Genomic DNA, 27,707 nt, shown 5'->3' with positions numbered 1-27,707 from the left:
AAAAACTACAAAAGTATAATACAAAACAACTATAACATTTATCAAGGTACAAAAGAGTACCTTGACCCATATTTTCAAAGACCTAATCATAAAAAAATAAAAGGTCAAGATAAAGAGCTTCCACCTACTACCAGTGTTTAGGTTTAGTGGTTCTCAAACTTTATCAGAATCGTCCAGAGGACTAAAACGGATTGCTAGGTTTCATTCCCAAGCTGCTGATTTAGTAGGGTTGGGGTGGGGCTCAAGAATTTGCATTTCTAACAAGTTTTCAAGTTAAGTTAGTACTGCCCGTCAAGGGAGTATACATTTATTTACTCCTTGAGTAACTTCTTGGAACTACATGAGCTTTGTTTTCAGCTACTTCTTTCCCTCCTTTCTCACTCTATAAACTGAATGCAAATTATTAGGGTGCCCCAACCTTTTTCTGTTTAATACCTTGCTTCTAAAGAATGTACTAAGCGCCTATCTCATTTTTAATAAACTATAGTTACGTATAGGTAAACAAAGAAGAGGTAATCAAAATGAAAAACAAACATATAATGCTCAGCCTGCTTTGGTGAGTTGCTAAATATCAAATACCTTACACATACCGTGAAAGATGACTTCCACCTACATAAGAATCTTCCTTCCAGATTCCTCATTAATGGTGTTCAAAATCATTACTTCTTGGGTCTCTTCAGATCAATAGACATCCACACTCCAGATATATATTAAATTTTAAAATAGAATTTGCAGCTAAAATATAACGTCATAATGGCAAATTTACTGGAAAAGGTATTTTTCAAAAAAAAAGTTTAATCATGTCTTCCCTTATCAAAATAATATCCACATTTTCTGCCTCATTCTCTGCTTTTTTTCCCTAAATTAATATAAATAAGTGAGCTCTGTTCTATTTTTTTTTTAATGCAGTTTCGCTCTTGTTAGCCAAGTTAGAGTGCAATGGCGCAATCTCAGCTCACTGCAACCTCCGCCTCTCAGATTCAAGTGATTCTTCTGCCTCAGTCTCCCAAGTAGCTGGGATAACAGGCATATGCCACCAGGCCCAGCTAATTTTGTATTTAGCTGGGTTTCTCCATGTTAGTCAGGATGGTCTCAAACTCCCAACCTCAGGTGATCTGCCCACCTTGGCCTCCCAAAGTGCTGGGACTGCAGGCGTGAGCCACCATGCCCAGCCTTGTTCTATTCTTACATTATCACTTCTTACAAGTATCACAAATGTCAAAGCTAATTTTAATCATAAAATGCACAGTGGACATCATTAAAAGGTCAGCAACTGAAGTGCTATATGAAGAAACGTGCAAACAGTGACCATGCAAATTAAAGAAGAATAAACACTAACATTAGCAAGTGTCTCTGGAACTTGCTTTGAGAAATTCTCAGAGTTGTCTGTTCTTATAAAAATGGAATAAAATCTGTGTGACTTATAACATGGCATTGCTTTACAATTCATTAGCACAGTGGTCTCCAAATTTGGGTTGCCCACACTCAACAGGAATGTATAATCTAATCCACTTGAGATTTTGGGAAAATATTAGAATTTACATTTACCTTTATCTCATTTTTTCAATTTATATTTTTGTGGGTATTTCTTTGCTTTTTTTTTTTTTTTTTTTTTTTTTTTTTTGAGACAGTCTCGCTCTGTTGCCCAGGCTGGAGTGCAGGAGCACGATCTAGGTTCACTGCAAACTCTGCCTCCTGGGTTCATGAGATCTTCTGGCTCAGCCTCCCAAGTAGCTGGTATTACAAGCACGTGTCACCACATCTGGCTAATTTTTATATTTTTAGGAAAGACAGCATTTTACCATGTTGGCCAGGGTGGTCTCAAACTCCTGACTTCAAGTGATCCTTTTCCCTCAGCGTCCCAAAGTGCTGGTTTTACAAGCATGAGCCAACGCACCCAGCCATATTTTTGTGGGTATTTTAAAAACATGTAACATTAGTACAATAGTTTTAATGTGTTTACATGTAATATATATACACACTACTTATATACAGCTATTTATTTTAAAATTTTATCAGGAAGCACATACTCAAAAACGTATTTTTCTTTTTTTTTTTGAGATGAGGTATCATTATAATGCTGACCTCAAGTGATCTTCCTACCTTAGCCTCCTGAGTTTGCTGAGATTACAAATGTATGCTGCCACCCTCTGCAAAACCTGAAGCATATAAAAACAGTCTGAAAGAATATGAGTATGATAATATAAAAACAGTTTGGAAAAATGTGACAGTTGGGCCACTTTTGGCCTATAGAAAGTCATTTTCTTTTTTGCTGCGATCAGAAATGTTAATTGATTCAACAATGCTATTTGAAGGATTGTAGTTGAACCACAGGTCTCTTCACATTTGCATCAAATCTACCAGCCATCTTTTACCTCTTCCTCAACTTGTAAATCTGTTCAGCAGAAGACTTAATTCTATATCTAAGAATCCTTAATATTTTTCATCACAGAATAATTTTCTGTTAATTTTCCAACTTCCCCTTAGCATTTACCTTTAAGATAAAATGTTTTCATAAGAACAGATATGAAAAAATGAAGAATTCCAGACATTAACTTTTTTTTTTGAGTTCTCAATAGCAGTTCTGTAGACTAGAAGAGCTACCTACGACCTATGTGCCCTCTGCATTAAGCAATGATATATCTGGGGTACATAGACCTCTTAACCTCAGATTCACTCTCCCACCAGCTCTTTTGTGTTTTCCACTATTGCTTACTTTCTTGATATCCACAGATCACATTAGCATTAATCTGCTGCTTTCTCATGTCTTTTCTCACTGCTAGCCTCTTATGTACACAATGATTCTTTATTACTTCTCAGTTTTCAGGACAAGTCGATATGTGTTTTTTCCATGAAATGACTAGATGCCTTTGTTTATCTTTGCAAAGCCAACATCCAGCTCACTGTCTGGCAGACAATAGGTGCTCAATAAAAGACAGCTGAACTGAAGTTTGTTTCTTCAGTTCTTAATTGTTTTTCTGTTGTTGACAAGTACTACAGTCACCACAGGCTCTCCATGGTCACTTACATACCCAGGCCATTCCAAAAGTCTGATTTACCAATATTCATTCAATAAACAAACATTTATTAGATGCTTAAGTACTCTTTAGACATTTATAGCCAAGATTTACTGCCAGTAAAATTTGATAAATGCAAAACAAAGGCAACAAATTAAACAAACGATGTTCAATTTATCATTTGCTAAAATGACTTTATCTTTGATCAGATGCTGAAGTAAGTTTAGTGACAGTTCTAACTAGTTATGTTAAAGTCACTAAAAAACCTATATGGCACTATTTTGGTAGCAATTATCAATTTTCAGGAAAAAAAATCCAATTAAACAAAAACTGATTGACCACTTACACTATACCAAACTTAAAAGACAGTTTGTATTACAAAAGTTCCTTGTCAAACGAACTTAAGATTTACCATCCTTTTGAAGATTAATGACCTACATTAACATAGAGAAACAATACACACTAGAAATCAAGAACATGGGCTGCCTAATCTATGAAGCTCTGTTTCCTTCTCTGCATATAAGATAATAAGAGTCGATTCTTGTCTAATAGGGTTGCTATAAGGAGTCCATACCATAGTACCTGCAAAAGTGCTTACACTATGGAACAAACAGTAAATGCTCAATAAGTGTTATTTTAGCATATAAATTTATAAATTTAAGTCTAAGGAGTGCTACAAAACTAAATTAATCCAGCATTTCCCAATTTATGGAATTCATTTTCCTATAGAACACTTATTAACATTCTCTGCTACTTCAGTTGTATGCTGATTGCCATTATTTTCCAGAAAGAATTAAAGTCTCTGTTTTTATGGTATCAAGTTATATTGACTAACCAAACCATGAAATTATGAAAATTTCAATATACAGGAAAGTACCTCGAATTTAAGAGGAAAGTAACTGTAATTTAACAGACAGCAAGACTTCTCTAGTACCTATGCCCTTCCCTTACCTTTGCCCTGCTTGTTCTTTCACAAGAATGTCAAGTGATCCTTAATTACACCGGTACATTTGTGCATGTAATCAGAGTCAGAATTCACTGCAAAGCACTACTCAACAGATAACTTTTAATCAGGCTTTAAAATTCTAAACATATCCTCTTACAAAGATGAACACAATAGGTTTTATTGTGGGTCATTTCCAAAACAAAGCCTTTTAAAGGAAGTTTTATAACTTTGCTGCTTTTATACTCTATATTTCTATGGCTGGAGAATCTCCCATCAAATATTTCTAGTTAGCAAATTATCAAAACAAACTGTGGTAAGCAGTCTCTGAAATGGCTCCCAATGATCTGCACATCCTGAATTCATGCCCCTGTGTAACCGTCTCCCCATGAGGGTTGGCTGGGCCTAGTAACTCACTTCTAATGAGTAGAATATAGCAAAAGTGATATGACATCACTTCCAGCATTAGTCACAAAAAGACCAAGACTCCACAGGCTTCCCTCAGAGCTCTCACTCTGAGACCACCGAGACAAAGGGCTGAGGGAAGCCCATTGTCATGTTATAAGTTGCCTACAAAGAGATCTACATGGCAGAAAACTGATGTATCCAACAGCCAGTGAGGACCTGTGAGAATAACAGCTATATGAGTAGGTTCTTAAGTGGATCCTCCCCTAATCAGGCCTTGAGATGACACAACCCCAGCTCAATCTTAATTGCAGCCTTGTGAGAGACCCAGAGCCAGAAACCCACCTAAGCTGTACTAAGATTTCTGACCCACAGAAACCACGAGATGAGAAATGTGTGCTGCTTTAAGCCACTAAGTTTTGGGATAAACTAATATACAAGTTAAAAGTTAACCTTAGAAAACTTCAGCAAAAAATAAATGTATTTAATCTTTTGGACACAATACCCCAGATCATTCAAAACACACACTGTTCGATTTTAAAATACATTTCCTTCTTTTTTTTTCTAACCCTAATTTTGCCTATTTTCTTAAGTGACTCTCCACAGATACATCTGTGTTGTTAACTAAGCTTTCCAAGAGGTATAAAAATAATGGCGGCCGGGCGCGGTGGCTCAAGCCTGTAATCCCAGCACTTTGGGAGGCCGAGGCGGGTGGATCACGAGGTCAAGAGATCGAGACCATCCTGGTCAACATGGTGAAACCCCGTCTCTACTAAAAATACAAAACATTAGCTGGGCATGGTGGCGTGTGCCTGTAATCCCAGCTACTCAGGAGGCTGAGGCAGGAGAATTGCCTGAACCCAGGAGGCGGAGGTTGCAGTGAGCCGAGATCGCGCCATTGCACTCCAGCCTGGGTAACAAGAGCAAAACTCCATCTCAAAAAAAAAAATAATAATAATAATAATAATAATAATGGCAAAGGTATTGTGAAGGCAGAATACCTAACATAAAGAATACTAAAATACTAGTTCCAATGGACTTCTCAGATAAGCAGGTCTTAAAGTTGATTTTGTTTATATATATATATATATATATATATCTCAAACTGTTAAGAAAACAACCTCTAAAACTACCTATTCCCGGTGGTAAAATGAAAGAGAATAAATAAAAAGAAAAAAGAGAAAAGGAAAGGAACGAAAAAAATGTTCATTCAAAGAAACAGAGGGAAAGGTAAGAACAGAAGACAAAATGCATACACACTAGAAACTATGATAAAACTTTTCAGTCACAAAATGAGCAATAACAGTGTGAACTCCACTGCTATGCTCAGGGCAACAAAACCACTAATTTCTCTTATTTAAATAATTTGTTGATCAAATACCTACACTTTACAAAATTTCACTAAAATTGACAGAACATGCAACCTTGAATGCAATCAACATCTCAATCTAAACAGGTCACAGATTCTGCACACACTGACATCTAACCATTCCTATGTTGGCCCAGAAGACAATGACTTAGAGAACAAAAGCTTTATAACCTATTCCTGATCTGAAACACCCTAGCACTCCAAATTCAGTTTTAGCATAGCCCTGGAAAGTTACCAGATATTTATTCTCTTATTTGCCCACGTACTGTACACAGGATACGCTTTAAGTGTTACCCTCACTTTGCCTACCATCCCATGGAACATTACAGCCCCCATCATCTCTACTGATAATGATCCCCCTTCCCCTGCTTATTTATTTTGTTTAGTCTCCTTCCCACAAGCCCTACGAGAATGTTCATCTAAAGGCACAGATTTTGTCTGTCTTGTTCCTGATCTATTCCAAGCAACTATTTCAATATCTGGTATAAAATACTATATCAGATATTAGCTCAATATTATAGAAATAAAGAATTTCTCATATGATCAAAATACAAAACAGAGTGTACTAAAGAGAAAAGAAAATAAGTTTTTTAGCCAGAATTTTCAAATGCTAAATGTTTTTCTTAATTTTTTTTTTAGAAAAGCAACATTTCAAAACAAAACCAAAAAAATCACAAGGAATTAAGTACTTTAAAATTTTGGCTAAGGTTTCCCATTAAACTTATAAAGTTTCCTAGTGAAAGCCAGTAAAGGTCCATAAAAGAATTACTGTTTATTTATTTTAAAAAGACACTTTAACAAGAAATACAAATCAAATGGGACCTATATTGAACTGAAGGCACCAAACTAGTCCAAGAACTGCAGAATTAATAATTCATCCTTTAAAGCACACAAACACATCAGACACAGAGTCTAGATCAGTGCTGTATAACAGAAATAAAATGTGAGTTACATACCTAATTTTGTTTTCTAGAAGTTACACTGAGTAAAAACAAGGAAAGTGAATTTTAATATTATATTTCATGTAACCCAATATGTCTAAAATATTATCCCAAACAGGTAATCAATATTTTCAAATTAGATATTTAGCATTATTTTTCTCATATAAGCCTTCAAAATTTCAAGTGTGTTTTATGCTTTATAGTACACCGCAATTTCAAATGCTCAACAGCCAACTATGGCTAGTGGCTACCACACTGGACAATGGATTTCTGTATTCTTTTAGGTAACAGTAAAATATAAAGGCATGTTGTATTTGCATTAAAATATTAAGAGAAATATAGAAATATATCTTGTTTTAAATATTAAAATTCATATCAAATAATTCTAAGCTCTACTTTTTAAACATAAGTTTTATTTAGTTCTAACTTTTATTACAAAATGCCTAGAATTCCACTGAAATTTAAAAGACTCAATAAGACTTCCAATGAAATACAAATTACACAGCCATGTATGCTTAATTTGTTTCACAGAGTGGTAATAACACTTTGTACATATGCATTTAATATCTGATAAAGGCTGATGCATGCCCGTAATCCCAGCAGTTTGGAGGCTAAGGCAGAAAGACTGCCTGAGACCAGGCTTTCGAAACCAGCCTGAGCCACACAGCAAGACTCTCATCTCTACAAAAGTAAAAAATTAAAAATTAAGGAAAGTATATCAGATGAGGTAAAAAACATTAAAATAACTTATAATTCTAAGAATAATAATTTAATCAATGACATACTGGCTGTCAACTATCTGCAAAAGCTTCCTTAATACTTTCTCTTATATATATTATGTGCAATTTTAACTGCTTTTTCCTTTGAGGAAATGTTTAATGACTCAGGAAATGTGGATTTTTGCTGTTTTTCATATTTAAATATTTTTGTAATTATGGGGTGTTATGATTTCAATGTTTGTCCCCTCCAAAACTCGTACTGAAATTTGCCATTGTGACAGTGTTAGGAAGTAAGAGGTAACAGGGAGGTTTCAGGAGGTAATAGGGCCATAAGGGTTCAACCCTCAGGAGAGGAACTAATGCCCTTATAAAAGGGCAAGTTAGACCCCTTTTGCCTCTTGGCCCTTCTGCTGCTTCCAACCAGTAAGGAGAAACTGTCCTTCCTCTGGGGAATGCAGCATTCAAGGAGCCATCTTGAAATCAGAATCACCAAATCTGCCAGCACCTTGATGCTGGACTTCCCAACTTCCACAGTATGAGTCAATACATTTCTGTTCATGATAAATTACCCAGTCTACAGTGCCCTGCTATAGCAGGACCAGACTAAGAAATATATGGATATATCTATATTATATATTAATATATCTTATTTATGTAATGATCATATATGTATATGTTTATATAATATTTTATATATGAATATATTAATATATAATTGGAAATACATTTGGTCTGTCCTGGGTTCCAGGCACAGAGATCCTAAACACCTTGAAATTTCCTGATAGGTGTGAGTCTTTTGAGTTTATGCTAACAAAGTGATTTAGGATGGGACCCTAAATAGCTTCAGGATAAGGTTGGTTACTAGAAAGACCAAGTAATTAGAGGGCTGTAACTTTCAGTCCCACCCACTGACTTCCAGGAAGATTGAGCTCTAAAACAACTCTGTTACAAGGTTCAGGATTGGAAGAGCTTCCAGGCTGGTGAGCAAACCAAAATGCTGGGAGGGTGGAGAGGAGAAGAAGACACGGAAGCTCTGTGAGCATTGCCCCATTTCTTTCCCTGGGATGTTCCTGACTTGTATACTTTATAATAAACCAGTAAATGTAAGTAAAGTGTTTTCCTGAGTTCTGTGAGCCATTTTAGCAAGTCACTGAACCTGAGAAGAGGCTCAGGTTTTGGGTTAAAACCTAAAACTGCAGAGTATTCATCTACTTAACACTGTATACACTCGGAGTTGACGTGGAATTTGTTTAACAAAGCTAATCCTGCCATACTGTAAATGACTAAAAAAATGTATAATAATAATTTTAGAAAGTCTCTTTGGCTTAGAGGATAAATTACCTCTATAAATAAAAGTAATTTACCTCTATAAATTACCTCTATTTTATAAAAATATGGGAGAAAAGGAGTAATGATAATGATGTTGTGAGAATGAATTATCCACTCAATATAATAAAATGGCCCACAATAAATGACTAGTTTACAGTTTTCTAATAATGGTAAAGCTTGTAATAATCCATCAATTTTACCTCACTCACTCTTCCTTATGACCAAGAGAATATATACTTCAAATACTTTCTAAGTTGGAGGCTCTATAAGATAGAATTATCATATAGTCTGTTTCTATTATTAAGAAATAAATAAATTGATCTACTCAGAATCAAAAGTCATGATTTTGGTATCACTGGTACTGATTGAGCTCTAATCAAAATGATTTTAATCAGAATAAAAAGCAGAAATCAACTGATGCAGAGACATTAAATATAAGACTGAAAAATTAATATCTGATCTAACAAGCAATTAAAAATCACTAAGTTTCTTAGCTATCACACTCTCAGAGTGACAATCATGATGGATTAGAAAAGAAAAACTTAGAGACAATAATCTAGATGCAAGATAATAAATACCTAGATTAGAATAGAAGAAGCAAATAACTAGAATAGATAAGAGGTAGTGAAGAAAGGAAGAAAGAGAAACAAATTTTAAGAACACAAGAGCTTAATTTATAGCAGGGGTTGGCAAACTATAGCATGTAGGCCAAATATAGCTGGCTGCTTTTTGCAAATAAAGTTTTATTGGAAAACAGCCAAGCCCATTGGTTCTTGTATTGTCTATGGCTGCTTCACACTATAGTGGTGGAGTTGAACAACAGCAACTACGTGGCCCACAAAAGCTAAATATTTACCACCTGGCCTATATTTGTTTCCATTCATTATAGGACTGCCATAATAAAGTACCACACAGTGGATGGCTTACAGCAATAGAAATTTATTCTCTCACAGATCTGAAGGATAGAAAGAAATTCAAAACCAAGGTGTGCACAGCACTATGCTCTCTCAAAGGCTTTAGGGGAGAATCTGTTCCGTGCCTTTCTCTTAGCTTTTGCTGTCGGCAGCAATCCTTAGCATTCCTTGATTTGCAGTTACATAAAACTAATCTCTGCCTCCACTGTCACAGAGTCGTCTTCTCTCCTGTTCAGTGTCTCCATATGGTGTTCTCCTCTCTTAGCAGAACACCAGTCATATTGGATTAAGGGCCCACAAGACTCCAGTATGACTTTATCTATCTGCAACGACCCTATTTCTAAATAAGGTCACATTCTGAGGTGCTGGGGTTTAGGGCTCAGCATATGTTTTTAGAGGACACATTTCAACCCGTATCTTGGCCCTTTACAGAAAAAATCTGCCAACACCTACTTTAGAAGAATAAGAATTGAGAAGTAGGCCCAGAGATACATCTGAACAATGAGAGATTTAAATGGTAAAACTGGGATTTGTTTTAAACATACTAAGTTTAAAGCAACAGTAATAGCTCTCTAAAAACATCAGGCAGAAAGCAATACATACAGGCTAGGGATCTGGATTGTCTTACAGAGAGAGGAATCGGAAGTAACCTGAAAATGGATGGGCATTCTCAAATAAACGTTTTGTACAGCACGCCAAGAACTATCTTTAGAGAATGTCTCCATTAGACAACAATGTTACTACAGACTGTCACTGTTATATCACGAGATAATAATGTAGAAAATAATATAATTTAGTATTATATAATCTGAAAGAGAAAACTCAACAGTGACAAACCCAACAAAGGAATTGAAGAGGCCTATGACCAGGAAATTTGATTAGAATGAGACAACACTCAAAGAAGACAACTTTCATGGACAAACTAAGACAGAAATCAGACCAATAGGGGAAATAGGAATGCTTAAAAACTAAAGACAGTAGGTACAGTGAAATACCAGATTGGTGGCCTCCAATGAACCACATTTCCTGGTTATCTATATCCTTGTAAAATCTTCTTCCACATAGACTCTAAGCTTAGCTAAATGACTTGTTTTGGCCAACATATTAGCAAGCATTGGCAAGCAGATGCAATGATAAACACTTGCACATGGGAACTTGCCTTCTTGGAACACTAACTGCCATGCTGTAATAAAGCTTGGGCTAGGCTCCTGAATGATGAGAGGTAACACAGAAAGAAATTGTGCAGAATAAGAGGCCATCTTAGATACACCAGCCCCAACAGAGCTCCCAAGAGATTGCAACTTCCATAGTGACCTCAGCCCACATCTAAGGGAACAGAAAAACTGTCCAGCTGGGCCGGGTCAACCCACAGAATCGGGAGAAGTAATAAACTGTTGTCATTTTAAGCAACTATTATTTTGGAATGATTTGTAAAGCAACAGTAGATAACATACAGTCAGAATAGGATACATGTTTGAGAAATACAAGAACATGAGAGTGAAAATTTTTATAAAACTGGGAAGACTTATATCCAAATGGGGGGAAAACAGAAAAACCATGTAAATATTTATAGAGGGTAAAATTATCATGTTAAAAAAAAAAAACTAAAGATGTTGAAGATGAAGGCAATGCGCCACACAAGGAAAGAGAAATTTTACGACTAGAAACAGAAATGCAGTCACTCTGTTCTATGACAGTAGCAGGGAAAACATTTCTACCTACTTCATCACTTTCATCTACTTCAATTCCACCATCTTTGTCGTCATCCATTTGTTTATGTATTGTTTGAAGAGCTTCTAGACTAAATCTGTCTTCTTCTGTAAAGCATGGTGGACTCAGTGACATGCAGGGATCTGAAAGAGAACAAAGGGTAATTACTAACTTGCCATACCAAAATAAAGGCTATAGTTACTCTAACTTAAAAAAAAAAAAAAACAGAATTAAACTTCAGACTAAGAGGCTTTAAGATGTCTAGGAGAATATTCTCTATATCAGAAGTATAATATATTAACACAACTGACTAAAAATAAATCCAATTTAATTAATATTAGCCAACTACAACCAGGAGTTATGCCAGTATTAACTTCAGGTTATCTAAAATCTCCACATGTTTTACCATTTCTTCTTATTGAACCTGAATATTTACTAATCATGATTTACTAATCATTCCCCCCCCAAAAAAAAACGATGGTTTCCATCAAAAAGCAAAATTAATCCTATGCAAAAAAAAAAAAAAAAAAAAAAAAAAAAAAAAAAAAAAAAAAAAAAAAAAAAAAAAAAAAATCACAGAATACAAAGTGCTCTGTTTGCACAATCCAGTTTAATCAAAATGATTCCCAGAAAATATCACCCAAAAAAAGGAAAGGAAATGTAGAATAGTCACGTGACCCTTTTTGTTTTCATTTTTCTATTTAAGATAATCCAAGAGTCTACCCATATTTCAAAATAACTAAGTTCTTAGATTCAACAACAACAACAACAAAGAAAAGAAAAAGACTAATCAGATTTTTAAAAATCTTGTTCTTCATGTTATCTTTAATATACATTTATTGGTCAGACTTCTCTCAGTGGAATATATGTGAATCCTCACATTCAAGTTGTCAAAAACTAAGTTAGAAAGCATGAAGCATTTTTCAATGACTTAAAATTAGACTGATGGAAATCACCTCCTCTGCACATAACTAGTAAACAACCTATATATCAAAATGGAAAAGGACAGCCAAAGCTTCACTTACACCCAATCTGGCTGACTGTTGGACTGACAAATTCTAGGAACTTACTTCTCTTCTACCAAGTCACTAAAATAATATTCCTTTAAAATGTCATCAGAACCACATATATTTCCAGAAATAGTATGGCCTAAAAGTTGAAAGTGGTTAACATAAGAGAGGGGATAGACACAGTTTAGTTATCTCATCAATTGTTAAGTCTATCATCTGGCCCTACTATGAATGAGCTGTCATCAGTTACTTGTGGACAAATCACTTGTCTTTGTGTCTTAGTTACCTCATCCTTAAAATAAAGCAAGTAGCAACGCTTACTAAGATCTATTGCAGCAAGAAGGGCCTAAAGAATATCTAATTCTGTGCTTGGGGAAAAAAAGCTGGGAGAAGAGAAGCCAGTATTTGAGGCCCATAGATAATTTTATTTTCTAAAAAATAATTCAAACTGATATTACCTAACATGTTCCAATTACAGCTGAAAAAATATTTTGGTGATTTAACATTTTTAATAGTTTTAATTCAAAATCTAATTTTAATTACTTTAGCCTAGGAAGGAAAGTAAACAGAAGAGAAAGAAACTATAAAAATAGGAAATGTAATTATAAATTCTGTGTGACATATGAACATGTTTACATACAAATATTTAAACCACCAGTCAAGATCTGCTAAAAGCCAAGAACCTACAGGCATAATGGTCTATTATAATCCCTGATTCACAAAACAATCAAGACCCTGATATACCCATAAGTTTGAATTTATCTGCAATTATTTAAAAGATCCAAAATAAAAGATCAGATCTCAGGTATCAACACAACATATAGTGTAAAGATCTGTATATAACGTGTAATTGCCTCCAGCAGACCTATTTTTTGCACATAGTTTATTCTGCTAAAAAAAAAGAAAAAAAGAAAAAAAAAGTGAAGGTGTTCACTGCAACTTGTACATAAGGAAAGGGCCAGCAACTCTCACTCTGATTAAACAGGCTTTGTTGTTAAAGTCTGTAATAGGAGTCAAAAGTGAGGGATGTATAACCACAGGAAGCTTTAAGAGAAATTAGGAGCAATATGACTTGAAAAACTCATATGAAAATAAAATTGGTAACTATTTACTTAAATAGGCATATTTCAGAAACACTTATTAGCTAATCTAATAAATACTGTCTCTCAATTCTACTTCAAGATGTTATTAATACTTCTCCATAAAGTCTTTCATAAACACTATCTCCTAGTGATCACTCTCTTCTCTGCACTCCATTCAATCTACTCCACAAATAATCTAATAGGCACCTAACATGTGCCAGGCACTGGAAATAACATGGTGAACAAAAGAGACAAAAATCCTTATAAAACTTATATTCTAATGGGGACTATGAACCTAACAAGATAGATAAGTAAATGGTGTAGGCATGTTAATAGTGGTAAATATTAAAGAGAAAGTGAAAAGCAGATATGAAATGTCAAGGGATTTGAAATTTTTGATTATATCTTCATTTTCTAATAATTCTACCTAAGTCCTCACTTAATGCTATACTTGATTAATCTTTAATTGCCTTATGTGTCATTTTTGTCCATATAATTAAGATTATGAACAGAGCAGGGACCACGTTCCTCCACTTCTCACACAATACCCAGGACTTAGGTGAACATATTTTAAGCCTCTGATAAATTGTTATGTCATATATTAACCAAATCACAAACTTCTAGGCTTCTATCCTGTGCAAGGTAGTGACAGGCATTAGGAATTAAAGAGATAGGGAGTATCCAAAGTCAAAGCTCACAGTTTAGTGAGAAGGAGGACATGTAGACTACTACAATGTATTATGTTAGTAAAAGTTTTCTAGAGGTAAACTTGAGGAACTTTAAATCAGCTGTAGTTGATGACCTAGAGAAGAAATAAAAGCATGCCTAGAAGCAGCATCATATGTTCAGTGACATAAAAAAATACATGAACATTCAGAAAATTGCAAGTGGTTTACAGAGACACCAATATACAGAAAGCAAGATCAGGTGGAGATAGCTAAAAGGCTGGATCTCTAAAAGCTCTGTTTTTCATACTAGAATATTTGTATTTTTATCCTAAAAACTGTGAGAAGCCATTAACGGATTTCAAGGAGGGGACTAACATAATCAAATTCATTTAAAATCTGATAACTCTGGTGACAATGGAAAGGGACGATGGCAATTCGCCAGATCCCTCTGGTGACAGTGGAATACGATGGTGGCAAGACTGAAAGACACAGCTGACACTCATTCTGGCAGCACTCTACAGACCATGCCTCCAAGGAACAGAAATGGTAGATGATGATTCTGCTCTAGGGTTTGGTGTTTTGCCAAGTTGGAGCAGCAGAAGGAAAGACAGGAGCTGAAGTTATGGCAAGAGTGATCCATTTCTTCACATAAAATTTTATTTCCGTTGAAGTATGACTTAAGGCTGTTACAAATCTAATTTAAAATAGCTGTGAATTCTGAACTCTATTACCTATTCTAATGTCTCTTTTCACTTCTTAGTTGTTTACCTTCTAGGTTAATTCACCACATGTGATTATTTTAACTCAAATTAGCTGGCCTATATTTATTTTAAAATATACAACCTGCTTAAAAAAAAAAAAGAAAAAAGGTCTATGCCTATAATTATAATCATTTCAAAGACAACTGCTAAAATACCAATCTCGTTCTCCTTTGCTTGTATTTTACAGACACTTTCTTTAGCTACTCAAAATACCCCAGTATACATCAGGTACTCAATACCAGTACATCATCTTCATCTAAACAGAATTCACTTGCTAATTTAAATATGATATGGGGTGCCTATAATATGTCAGGCTCTGTACTTGGTGCTGGGCACACAAGGCAACAACTAAGACAAATGTTCTCCCCTCATGCTCTCACCTTGTATTAAATGCAACATGGTGTGACACAGCTTTTGATTTTATATGCTAAGCATTCTTTCTTTTCTCTGGGTTAACGGCAGCACTTTGCACTGAGGGAAAAGGAACCAGTTGCAACAGAATAATACCTAACCCAAGTCAGCTAGCAACACCATTATTAAACTCCACCTTGTTTTCCTGTAATTAGAGCCAAATGCTCAGTATGGTTCTAAAGAAATAAAGTAAAATTAATTAAAATTATTTCACCCATTAAGAAATATCTACGACAGGCCGGGCACAGTGGCTCACACCTGTAATCCCAGAACTTTGGGAAGCTGAGGCAGACAGATCACCTGAGATCAGGAGTGCGGGACCAGCCTGGACAACATGACAAAACCCCGTCTCTATGAAAAATACAAAAATTAGCCGGGCACAGTGGCACACTCCTATAGTCCCAGCTACTTAGGAGGCTGAGGCAGGAGAACTGCCTGAACTTGAAAGGTGGAGGATGCAGTCAGCCAAGATCATGCCTCTGCACTCCGGCCTGGGCGACAGAGTAAGACTCCATCTCAAAAAAAAAAAAAAAAAAAAAAAAAAACAAAAAAAAAAAAAAAAAAAAAAAAAAAAAAAGGAAGAAATATCTACTACATTCTAGAAACCAATACTATTTTATGTACATAATTTATTTTCTGCAACCTGTATGGGGCAAATGATATCTCTACTTTCCAGATGAGGAAATAAGACTCATGAGTAACTTGCTTAAGATGACGCTCCTAGAAATGACAACTGGGATTCTAAGTCTTCACAACTCCAAATCCATACTCAAGCATCAGTGTTATCAGTGTCAGAGAATTAAATACTGCTATCATAGATATTGCCAGGACCTGGCTGAGGAGCGAACTACACCAAAAAGCATAAAGGTGCCCAATGGGAGGAGATCATCAGACACTTGCAGAATAATACTCACAATCTAGAATACATATCTATACTTCCTGCCTTAGTTTTCCTTTAGATAATATATCTCCACTTCAATTCACACTCCCCTTCAACAAACCATTATATTAAGTATATTATATTATATCATAACTTTACCCTAAACTTGATTGGGAACATGCATTGTAGTAATTTTTTATTCTCAGTATCTACCACAGTAAGTGACATATTTGTTGAATGGTTTAAGTATATGTAAATTAGAAACCAATGGAATTCACTTCCAAATGCAATTCATTTATGTAGCAAATATCTAAATGCCAGACTTTAGGTTAGAAGCCGGGTATACAAAAGGTAAAAACAAACAAAGTTAAAGATGGCAGATGCAATGACAGATATAAGTAATAAATATATAGTGGTGGCAAAACTAAAGGAATGGTCATGTCTACATGCATAGCAAGAAAGGCTTCAAAGAGAGAGTGACATTTACATTGATTCTTGAAAGACGAGCAAGTGTTCTCTAGAAAGATCGGTACAGGCAAGAATATAAGCTGCTAATGATTATTATATAAGAAAAAGGTAATAATAACTATCAATATGGAGCATCCTTGTATTTATATTGCATAAAATATACATATATAAAAAATTAAGTATTACACATTTCACTTTGCCTACGAAGTAGGCATTATTCCCATTTAATTATATAATTAACAGAAAAAATATAAGTGAAGGCCAGATTATGGAGGGATCTACAGATTCTCCTAAAGTGACAATAAAGGAGAAAAAAAGTTAATAAATTATTCACTGAAAGACCTAACTTGCAGTTTCCTCCATTTGCAAAGCTCTTTTTCCTTTCATTCCAACTTAAATGATCCTCCCCAGAGGATATCTTATTCCCCTAAGATAGTCTTTTCCTTCACTCTACTTGTTTAATTTTTCTTCATTGTGCTTTATCATCGTGCAGTATATGAGTTTATTCATTTGCTAACTCTCCTGCCATAATGCAACCATGGCATCACAGACTTGATCATTCCTCTTTGCCCAGTGCCTAAACCAGTATCTGACACACAGTAAGTGCTCAAAATATATTTGTTTCTTAAGTTACTTACCTAACTGGATTTTCAATATAAATATATCTATTTACCAAATTACTTACCTATTTGGATTTCCAAAATGTTTGAAAAAGAAAAGATTTTCAAGAAATTATTTGGCTGATCAGAAAAGCAAGATGGAGAAATTAACAAAACTCCCTTTTGACATTGAATTCAAACCTAAGTAGTTAGTAGAAATCTAACAACATTACTATTCTGCTTCAGCACTCCCCTAGGCCTAAAGGATGAGTTCTATTCATTGTCCGATTTTATTGTTTAAATACTTATTGAACAAAATATGCAGCATACCATGTAAAAATAACCAAAGGGAACTTTAAAATATTGAAGACAGTCCTTAAGGCTCTTATACTCTAATAATAAAGTGAAAACTCCATGAAGTCAAAAATTAAGTCTGTTTTGTTGATTACTATACAAGTAATCAATAAAATACATAGTATAATACTATACATAGTATAATATTACTATACATAAAATTGCTACACATATTTCTATATATAAAATTACTACACATAGTATACTATATTACTATATAGTATTATAACTGTTATACATCTTATATGTAAATTATTATTGTATGTTACCAAATTTACTAAATAATTTGCCTAGCTTTTACTTGTAAGCAATTGCATTTTCAGTGACCTTATGAAAGTGAAATTGGATTTTAGTAATTGGGGTTAGAAAAAGAGAAAACAAGAATAAACAGAAATAGGAAATAAGATGAGCTCTGGAACCCACAATCGTCATAGACTGGCTAGCAGGCTGGTTCTCAACTGAGAGTGCTAAGGCCTTCTCCCTGCTCACTCACCCTCTCTCAACTGCTACTGGCGGTCAATGGCGGGGGTGCTGTGGAGGGCAAGAATACTGAGTAACTTTAATGCACAAGCCTGGCAAGTCCCACACAACAAAGAACTATCCTCTGCTATCTCAATAGTACTCCCTAGTGGAAAGAAAAAACACTAGCAAAAGACAGGTGAAGTAGCAATCGAAGGTGAATGTGTCATTTTCATTTTTAATCTACAGTATATGTTTGCTACCAAAGAATGCCTATCACAACAGTCTAGGCAGGAAGTAATAGAATTATAAACTATAGAAATTGTAGCGGGGATAGAAATAAAAGATCCTACTGAAGTGAGAACTAAATATATTGGAAAAAAACCAGATAAACATGACTGATATTTCAGGCCTAAATGCCATTCTAGACAAAACAAAGGTACATTTTCATCTATCTGGCGAGCCACACCAAACAGAGAATTACAAAATGCATCAAATGCTATTCCCTTTGCCTTCACTAGAGGAATAAATATGCCTTTTCTATCCTAGGATGCCTTTGTCATCCTAGTCAATTGATATATGTGGGGAACACAGTTCAGAAACTAAGAGCTTAAGAAAGAAACGAAGCTGAAAAAAAGTAAGTGAAGTCTTTAGAGCTCTCCCTCCTGTAACATTATTTAAGTCAGCAAATTTCACACAGAAAAGAACCACCAAGAAGGGGAGCCAGGTGATTCTTAATCACAAGCCAAGGACTGCAGCCTGCTAAGTGTTCAGCAGCATATGCTGCCAAGAACTTGGCTTATCACACTGGCAGCTATTTAATGAATCTCATGATTAGGATTTTCTTAATTACTACCAGAGAGAATTTTTTAAATAAATGTTGTTTGTATTTACTACTTTCACTAATTGCTCAAGCATTTATCAAATCAAATACTTCAATACTTCAAATATTCAATATGAGTATTTTCAGAGTAAATTCTCTAGAAAATTTTCAGAACAATTCTTTGGTATCATTTTTCAATATACCAAAGACCTGATTCAAACTCAAAAGAAGAGTGAATAATGTCTTCCTTCGCTTCTGATATCCTCTCTAGGACAGTCTATTTCACATTCCTAGTATTCCCTTATATTTCCAGTATCTAGCATACTACCAACACCTAGCACATAATAGGATTAGTGGATATTTCTCCAAGAAAAAGCAATGCACAAATAATAAAAGCTGCTGCATATTTTTTAGCGAAAAATGAGTTTCAGTCTTTTATACATGTTACCTGTTGCATGATGATAGGCATTCAAAAAATGCTAGCATTTATTGAGTGCATATATTACATGCCAGAACAACAAATGAGAAAGGGAAAATTGTAACTAGCTAAGTATACACAATGCTATACCAGGAATGCTATAAAAATGTAGGCAGAAGACTCTAGAATCTCTGATATCTATTCAGACTTTTGAAAAGTTCAACAATCAAAAGAGACAGACCTTACCAACAGAGGACTCAGGTACCACTGCAGATGTTCTGTAATTATGGCTTAAGTATTATTCTGAAAAGAAAATACAGAACCTTTGCTGAAAACTCCTAACTGATGACTGCTTCTTGGAACTCTGAATTTTTGTAATCACTCACTTCACATAAAAAACACCTGCTAATTTACCTGGACCCTAGCAAAAACAAAGTAATTTCCCCTGATTGTTAGCTAAAAGTTCCCCTAAATAATTGCTAACTTCATCTACACCTTTCAAATGTTTTAAATAGACTATCACACAAACTCAGTTCCTTAGATCCCTTGCCACTTTCTGGAGACATTTTTAAATTTATCATATTCTGATTATTTCACTCCTATATATTTCCCCATCTGTCCCCCACCACATTACCACCAAGCAACTTAAGATCCTGCTAATCTCAGAGCCCCTCTAAAGGTGAGAACCAGAAGGTAATGCCTATACCTCAACAACTGTCTTATTAATATGCAATTCATTTACTAACACACTCCTCTGTCCAAAAAATAGCTACACTGTATTCATGGTTAGCCAATATGTTCCTTCAGTGTATCTAAACAAATGAATAGATGTATTCTTACAGCTGTATTTATCTCTATATTCAGTGACAGCTATCTAATTCTATCTATTTATTTATTTATTTATTTATTTATTTTACTTATTTTTTTTGAGACAGTCTCACTCTATCACCCAGGCTGGAGTGCAGTAGCATGATCTCAGCTCACTGCAACCTCTGCCTCCCAGGTTCAGGTCATTCTCCTGCCACAGCCTCTTAAGTAGCTGGAATTACAGGCATTCGCCACCACGCTCAGACGCTTTTTGTAGTTTTAGTAGAGACAAGAGTTCACCATGTTTGGCTAGGCTGGTCTTGAACTTCTGACCTCAATTGATCCTCCTGGCTTGGCCTCCCAATGTGCTGGAAGTATAAGCATGAGACACAGCGCCCAGCCCCACAGCCATCTAATTTTTTCCACTATGTTTTATACTATAAATTCCTAGAAAGCAATAATGTATCTGTATATAACATTGTAGCATCTGTCATATCTTGGAAAATAGTTGACTAGGTGCAAAAAAAAAAAAGAAAGTAAACAGGTGCATGCATATTTATTGACTCCTGATTTCCAGGGATGCTACTGAAAACTTACTAAAAAACGTCTTAAACAAAAGATTTGGGTGCGCACATATGTATAATTCACAGAAGCAATTCCCAACTTTTCTCTAAAGGTCAGAAAAATCTCATTGATATATACAAGTGAAGGCAAAGTGACTAAAATAATTAAGAAACAGGATTCCAAGCAGCAATGGCCCTTTTGAGACCATATATCATTCCATTAACATTTTGATTAACAATGTTATGAGCACAGAGTAGTGGAAGAGCTTTGCTTATTTCTATTTATTTTGTGTTGTTTTGGAGGGAAGAATATGGTAATTCCAAGCTACAACCACAACACTGTGAATGTACTCAGTGCTATTGAATGGTACACTCAAAAATGGTTAAAATGGTCAATTTTATGTTATGTATATTTTACCACAATAAAAAAAGCTACAACAAGCTACAGTGAACAATGATGATTAATATTATCTTAACTATATCAACACTAGAGAAATAAAGAGAATACTGTTGTTAGTTCCAGGCACTATCCAAGAGCTTTGTTGTACTTCTCTCTCAGCGCAAGAACTTTTAACAACCATTATGCAAAATAAAGCAAGGATCACAATTTTACAGATGAGAAAGGCTGAACACTCATATATAGAGGGGAAAAAAAAAGCTTTCAAATCATTCTCACCCTGCCACTTACTGCATAACATTAGGAAAGTTGTAACTACTTTGTCTGAATTTCCCCCCCTGTAGAATGGAAATAATAGCATCCTTGCAAGGCTCCTGTTAGAATTAAATGATGTATCTTTGTATAAAACACATAACAGTATGACACATATTTGTAACTCAATAGATAACTAAATACTAAAATGGAGAGAGTATTTAGTTATCTATTGAGTTATAAATATGTGCCATACTGGTTGTTAACTAATTATTGTGGGCACCTTACCACAGTAAGTGGGTAAGGTGCCCACAATAATTAGTTAATAAATGACACAGTCAGAATTCAGTGCTAAGTCTCCTGAAATCTAAGTCTAGCTTTTTGTTATATAACTGCTACCTTAACAGTTATCAAAAATATCTTTTATTTTCCTAATAGACAAGGTCTCACTCTGTTGCCTAGTCTGAAGCACAGTGGCGCAATCATAGCTTACTGCAGCCTCATGCACCTGGGCTCAAGCAATCCTCCTGCCTCAATTTCCCAAAGTGCGGGGATTACAGGCATGAGCCAATATGCCTGTCCCAAAGATACCATTCTTTCGTTAAGAATGAAAATTGGACTTTGTTCTAACTCTTTGGACTGATTCCAAAACTAAATATAGTCTAAAATACAGGGAAAAGATAAAAGTGATAACAGAGCACTTACTGTGTGATTATTATATAAAACAATGACTGGGGCCGGGTGCAGTGGCTCATGCCTCTAATCCCAACATTTTGGGAGGCTGAGGCAGGTGGATCACTTGAGGTCAGGAGTTCAAGACCACCCTTGCCAAAATTATGAAACTCTCTCTCTCTACTAAAAACACAGAAATGGGCCAGGCGTGGTGGCATGTGCCTGTAATCCCAGCTACTTGGGAGGCTGAAGCTGGAGAATCATTTGAACCTGAGAGGTGAAGGCTGCAGTGAGCTGAGATCGCACCATTGCACTACAGGTTGAGCAACAGTGAGCCTCTCAAAAAAATAAAATAAAGACTGGATACTTTACTTGATTTTCTAATACAAATACCCTGTTAGTCTCATATTATCACTTCTCATGATGACACCAAGGTTCTCATTGGAAAAGTAATTTGTCCAAGGTTAAACATCTGGTTAACTGTTTTGCTGCAATTCAGACCAGATCTGTCCAATTCCAAAGAGCTCTATCTCTCCCTGTATCTCTCAACCTATCAAGAAAAAGGTTCACTAGTTTTAAAAATACCCAAAAAAAAGAATATTCTGAAAGTAAATTCCAGAACAGGAACTCTAAAAGGAGGTTCATTAAAGCTATCACTTCCTAGAAGTATATAACCTCCAAAGCACTATTTTCAAAAAAGAAATGCTCAAGACATAAGTTTTGCTATGTGTTTATTGGATTTTTTTTTGTTTGAACAATTATTTTAGAAAGTTCTTAATGTTTGTAAGTGAAAACATTTCCAACTGAGAAGCAGAGTCCCACCAACATGGTCTCAGCAACAAAAATGGGTAATTCTCCTTCCATGTACTGCTCCAAACTAACAGTTTGTAAAGCTATGCTACAATCATAAGTGAAGAGGGGAGAACCAGACATATGTGCACTGTGCTGGCGGCACAGCAAGGGAAATGAGGCCAGACCAGAGATTTGATGTTCAGTGATATTTGTAAATTAAGTATTTTCAAGTTGGGAACTGCTTATACAACATGTAAAGAAACAGCCAACCAATACCTTTTCTTATGAATAAACCTCCAAAAATGGAAAGCCTCTGTTTTTGTTTTGTTTTGTTTTGTTTGGGGAGAGGGAAGTCTTATAAAACTCTTCCGTATTAAAGTTTTGATAATTTAGCTTCTAACACACAGGTCTCTAAAGTAATGTACAGTTGCAAAATGTACTGAAATCTTTATTAATAATTAAAGCATCAAGGCAGAAAACATAATTGTGTTTCTGAATTTTAAAGAAACTATCTTCCTGTTTTTTTTTTTTTTAATAGCCTCTTTAAGATATCCAAAAGCAAGAGAGACAAAATGGAGACTTCAGTACTTGTTAACAGCCTACAAAAAGTCTTCATGCAAAAGCTGAATCAGGCAAGGCATCTGTTTAAGAGTATATGAGAGAAGTGACAGCTAACTCTTAAGATCATTAACTTCATTCTTCACTTTATTCTTCATTCTTCACTTCACTTCATTCTTCCTTTCTACCTATCCTAAAATCCATGATTTTTTTAACACCATATAGTTCGAACTATATAGTTCTAAGTGTTTACTTCAACTCTTCCATGATAATGATTTAGGCACTCACTCTCTCTCAACACCAAGTTTTATTGAAAATAACACTAAAAATAATGAAATGATTTAATTAATATATCAAAATATGCATAGAAGTTAATATTGCCCTTCCTATTAAAAAAAAATTCTCCTAAGGAAAATATTTGCACTTACTCCAACAAGTCAACCACTATCCCAAACTCATGACACTATTAATTAATGAGTATTAATTACCCAAAAGAATTACTCCAAAGCACATGGAATGTTTTCTGCATATTCTTAATAATAGCATAATTTCTTTTTCTTTTTTTGGAGTCTCACTCTGTTGCCAGTTTGGAGTTCAGTGGCGCCATCTTGGCTCACTGCAACTCCGCTTCCTGAGTTCAAGCGATTCTCTCCTGCCTCAGCCTCCCAATTAGCTAAGACTACAGGCACACGCCACCAAGCCCAGCTAATTTTTGTATTTTTAGTAGAGACAGGGTTTCACTATGCTGGCCAGGATGGTCTCGATCTCTTGACCTCGTGATCCACCCACCTTTGCCTCCCAAAGTGCTGGGATTTACAGGCATGAGCCACTGTGCCCAGCCAGTATTTCTTATATTTAGTGTTCCTTTAAACTTTGGAAACTGTTCAGGCAATAAGGCTTCAGAATATCATTTCCAGTCCAAATGAGGTATCATGTGCTATGAAAGAAAAAAAGATATTCTCACATGGTCCACAAATCATAAAATAAATTCCAATTTACTAGCTCTCAAATGTATTTTTATTTTAAATTTTTGGAATATACTATTAATATCAAATTTTTTTAATGACACTCCATCTTCATTATTATTGCCCTAGTCCAATCATTATATTGCCTACTGCTAAAACAATGCAAGAGCTTCTTAAAATTTAAAAAAAAAAAAAAAAAAAAAAAAAAAAAAAACTTCATTTTGGGTTCAGGGATACATCAGCAGATTTGTTACATAGGTAAACTCTGTGTAGAGGGGTTTGGTGTACAGATTAGCACAGTACTCAGGTAATAAGCAAAGCACCTACTAGGTGGTTTTTCAATCTTCAGCTTCCTCCCACCCTCCACCCTCAAGTAGACCCAGTGTCTGTTGTTCCCTTCTTTGTTTCCTTATGTACTCAATGTTTAACTTCCACTTATAAGTAAGAACATACAGTATTTGCTTTTCTGTGTCTGTATTAGTCTGCTTAGGATAACAGCCTCCAGCTCTATCCATGTCACTGCAAAGGACATGATCTTGTTCTTTTTATGGCTGCATAGTATTCTATGATACTTTAATTTTTAAAAGATAATTATGATCTAAAAATAACTTCATGATAAGTTTCTGGATTAAAGATATAAAACTGGCCTTATATATTTTTATGTCTACATATTTTATGTATATATTTTTATGTTTATACACACACACACACACACACACACAAACAGCCAACTAAACCAGTTATTAACAGTTAAATACAAGAACAATATAATGTAAGATACAATAATCTTTTTTATCTCATACATTTTCCAAAATATTATTTTCTCAGTGGGAACTAAAAGTAATGCAAGTTCTTGATGTATGTGTTTGGTTCAGTGCTATATTCCCACCTAGAACACCACTTGGCACACAGCACCCAATAACTATTTACTGAATGAATAAATCAGTATAGAAATTTAATACGTGGCCATGGATTTAGCTGATTTATATTTTCCTGTGTTAGTTATGCTAGAAAATGTTCTCTTTTCATATGGAACAATCAACAAAACATGATCAAGACTGTAAGAAAGGACTAAGCACTTCGGCTGACAGCCACTCCATTCCTAAAATTGCTCAGGCCAAAAACTCTTTCTTGATTATTCATCCCACACACTTCCATCCAACTTCAGGAAATCTGGCTCTGTCTTCAAAACACTATCCAGACTCTGCCCTATTCTAAGCCTCCAACATCTCCTGCACAGATTCCTATCCCTCACCCTTTGATGTCCTCTCCCGCTTCCCTTCACAGCTTAATCCATGGCCACTCATAATCACTCCCCTGCGAATACCCTCAACTTCCTTGCCCTTCTCTTATTTCATCATACTTAGCAAAGCCATAACCTGGTTAAATCTAATTCTTCACCTACTCTGCATCTCAATATGGCTAATCATCATGCTTTAAATTAATAACCACATACCGCAATTGCACCCTTAATGCTGCCAGCCAAACATAACCTAACTCCCTGGCCTATTCACTCACCTGCTCTATTTCACACCTTCTTCATCCTCGATTCCAACGCCTCCTTCCTCACCTTTCTCACAATGAAGAGTTTGCTTCCTATTCTTTACTGAAAGCAAATATTTTTAATGAAGCTATTTGAAGAGAGCTTCCACAAATCACCTTCCACTGTCTACTTTCAAACTGTATTTCTGCCCACTGACACAGATAAATTATCCAACTTTCTATGTAATGCCAATCCCTGCACTTGTAAACTAAATCTCTCAGACCCTCAAGAGCTTCACTCCAGGAATTAATTCATCCTTTACATTTTGCTCACAGTGAATTGTTGCCATTGGCATATAAACATGCTGGGTTTTTGCTCCCATCCTTGAAAAAAAAAGGCAAAACACTCTCAACCTCACTTCACTACTTACCCATTCCTTTCTTCCTTTTGAAGAAAATCTTAAAAACATTCCCAACTGACTGTCTCCAATTTTTCTCCTCCCTTTCTCTCTTAAAATCCATTCCAGTCAGGCTGCTGCTCTCCCCACTCCACCAAAACTGGCCTGGTCAGGATCACCTGTAACCTCAACATTACTAAATCCAATGGACAATCTTATTACTTATGTTATTGTGCCTATGAGTAAGCATTTGCCACAAGCTGATCACTTTCTTTTTCATTTAGTTTCCAGGAGAACACAATATCCTTGTTCTCCTCCTCACTGACTGCTCCTTCTCAGCCACCTCTAAAAAGGGCATGAGAAAACTTTTGGGAATGGTAAGTATGTTCATTATATACTGACTATGGTGATGGCTGCATGAGTATATACATATATTAACACTTAGCAAATTGTACACTTTAAATAACCATTTATTGTATATCAATTATACTTGAAAAAAATGCTTAAAAACAAAACAACTGCCCCTGTACATGCCATTCCTCGTTTCCAGGATTGCTCAGAGATCATGAAAACAGAATTCTTAAAGTTGTATTTAAACCCTAAGATTTAAAAAAAAATCTTAGCCACTGAGAACAGTTAGTTCCTTTCTCATCCAATTACCTCTCAATAACTTGGCTCCACCATTTTCAATTAAACAATTATTTTCCTAAGAAAAGAGACAATCAGATGGGTGGCATAGAATTTGACATTCCTTGTGTCATCTATTATCATTACAATATCGGAAATAACCTGCTGCCTTCCTTGCTTTTTCTCCAAACCCAACATTAGAAAAGTCTTTTATTATTCTTAGTACTCTTTGCAGGCCTCAGCTGAGCCTAGCCATTAGTATTACAAAGACAGCTGTCAAGAAATATGAGCCATTTTCTTATTTACTATAAGTTATATATGTTCTTTTCCATCTTTGTATAATTTTATGTTCTGTCTCAATTAACATTTACCTGCATCAGATACTTCAATAAATGCCATTAAGAAACAAGCAAATAAGTAACAAGAATACTTGAAGCATGTAGAAATAATTAGCTCATTAAAGTATTTTACAAAAATCAAGTACATTTATGCATGTGTGTATACACAAAACTGTTGAGCTAGTGAGACTTCGCAGAAATCAAACAAATGTCCCAGGAACCTCTCTGGTTAAAACTCCAAGCATTTAACAGAACTCATTAGCAACAAGAGATGCAAGGGGACATAGGTTGGAAAGTGTCAGATTTGCATTTTGTAACAAATATTCATAGAGTTGCAGGGTATTGCTTTAAGGGTAACAGACTAGAGACAGGGAGAGAGGTTATTTTAGTACCCTAAGCAATAAAAGTCTAACTTAAGGCTGAGCTAATGAAGCAAGATCAAAACAAAAAAACTTACAAGGCACATTTTTTCCTAGAACTCTCACTAGGTCCACTATAGCATGCAGCCTCCATAAAACAGAGATGTCACCAAGCAGGAAAAGACCTTATTCATTATCAAGCATAAAGACAGCTACT

General features: G+C 35.2%; 1 protein-coding gene across 5 annotated transcripts in view; it reads right to left on the bottom strand.

Annotated features, from left to right (window-relative positions):
• STIM2 (stromal interaction molecule 2) overlaps positions 1-27,707 on the bottom strand; it is a 150,682-nt gene that overhangs the window by 84,648 nt on the left and 38,327 nt on the right. For 4 of the 5 annotated variants that reach the window (XM_017505110.2, XM_037730145.1, XM_017505109.2 and 1 more), the window contains one exon: positions 11,360-11,490. In XM_017505110.2, the coding sequence (XP_017360599.1) occupies positions 11,360-11,490 (131 nt within the window). Of the gene's footprint in view, positions 1-11,359; positions 11,491-14,137; positions 14,175-27,707 lie in introns of those variants that run through there. The other variant, XM_037730147.1, reaches the window with a different exon arrangement.

This window comes from Cebus imitator, unplaced genomic scaffold (genome assembly GCF_001604975.1).
Source record: "Cebus imitator isolate Cc_AM_T3 unplaced genomic scaffold, Cebus_imitator-1.0 Scaffold333, whole genome shotgun sequence".
Lineage (NCBI taxonomy): Eukaryota > Metazoa > Chordata > Mammalia > Primates > Cebidae > Cebus > Cebus imitator.
The sequence above is the reverse complement of the archived record's forward strand: the minus strand, read 5'-3'. Positions and strand labels throughout refer to the sequence as shown.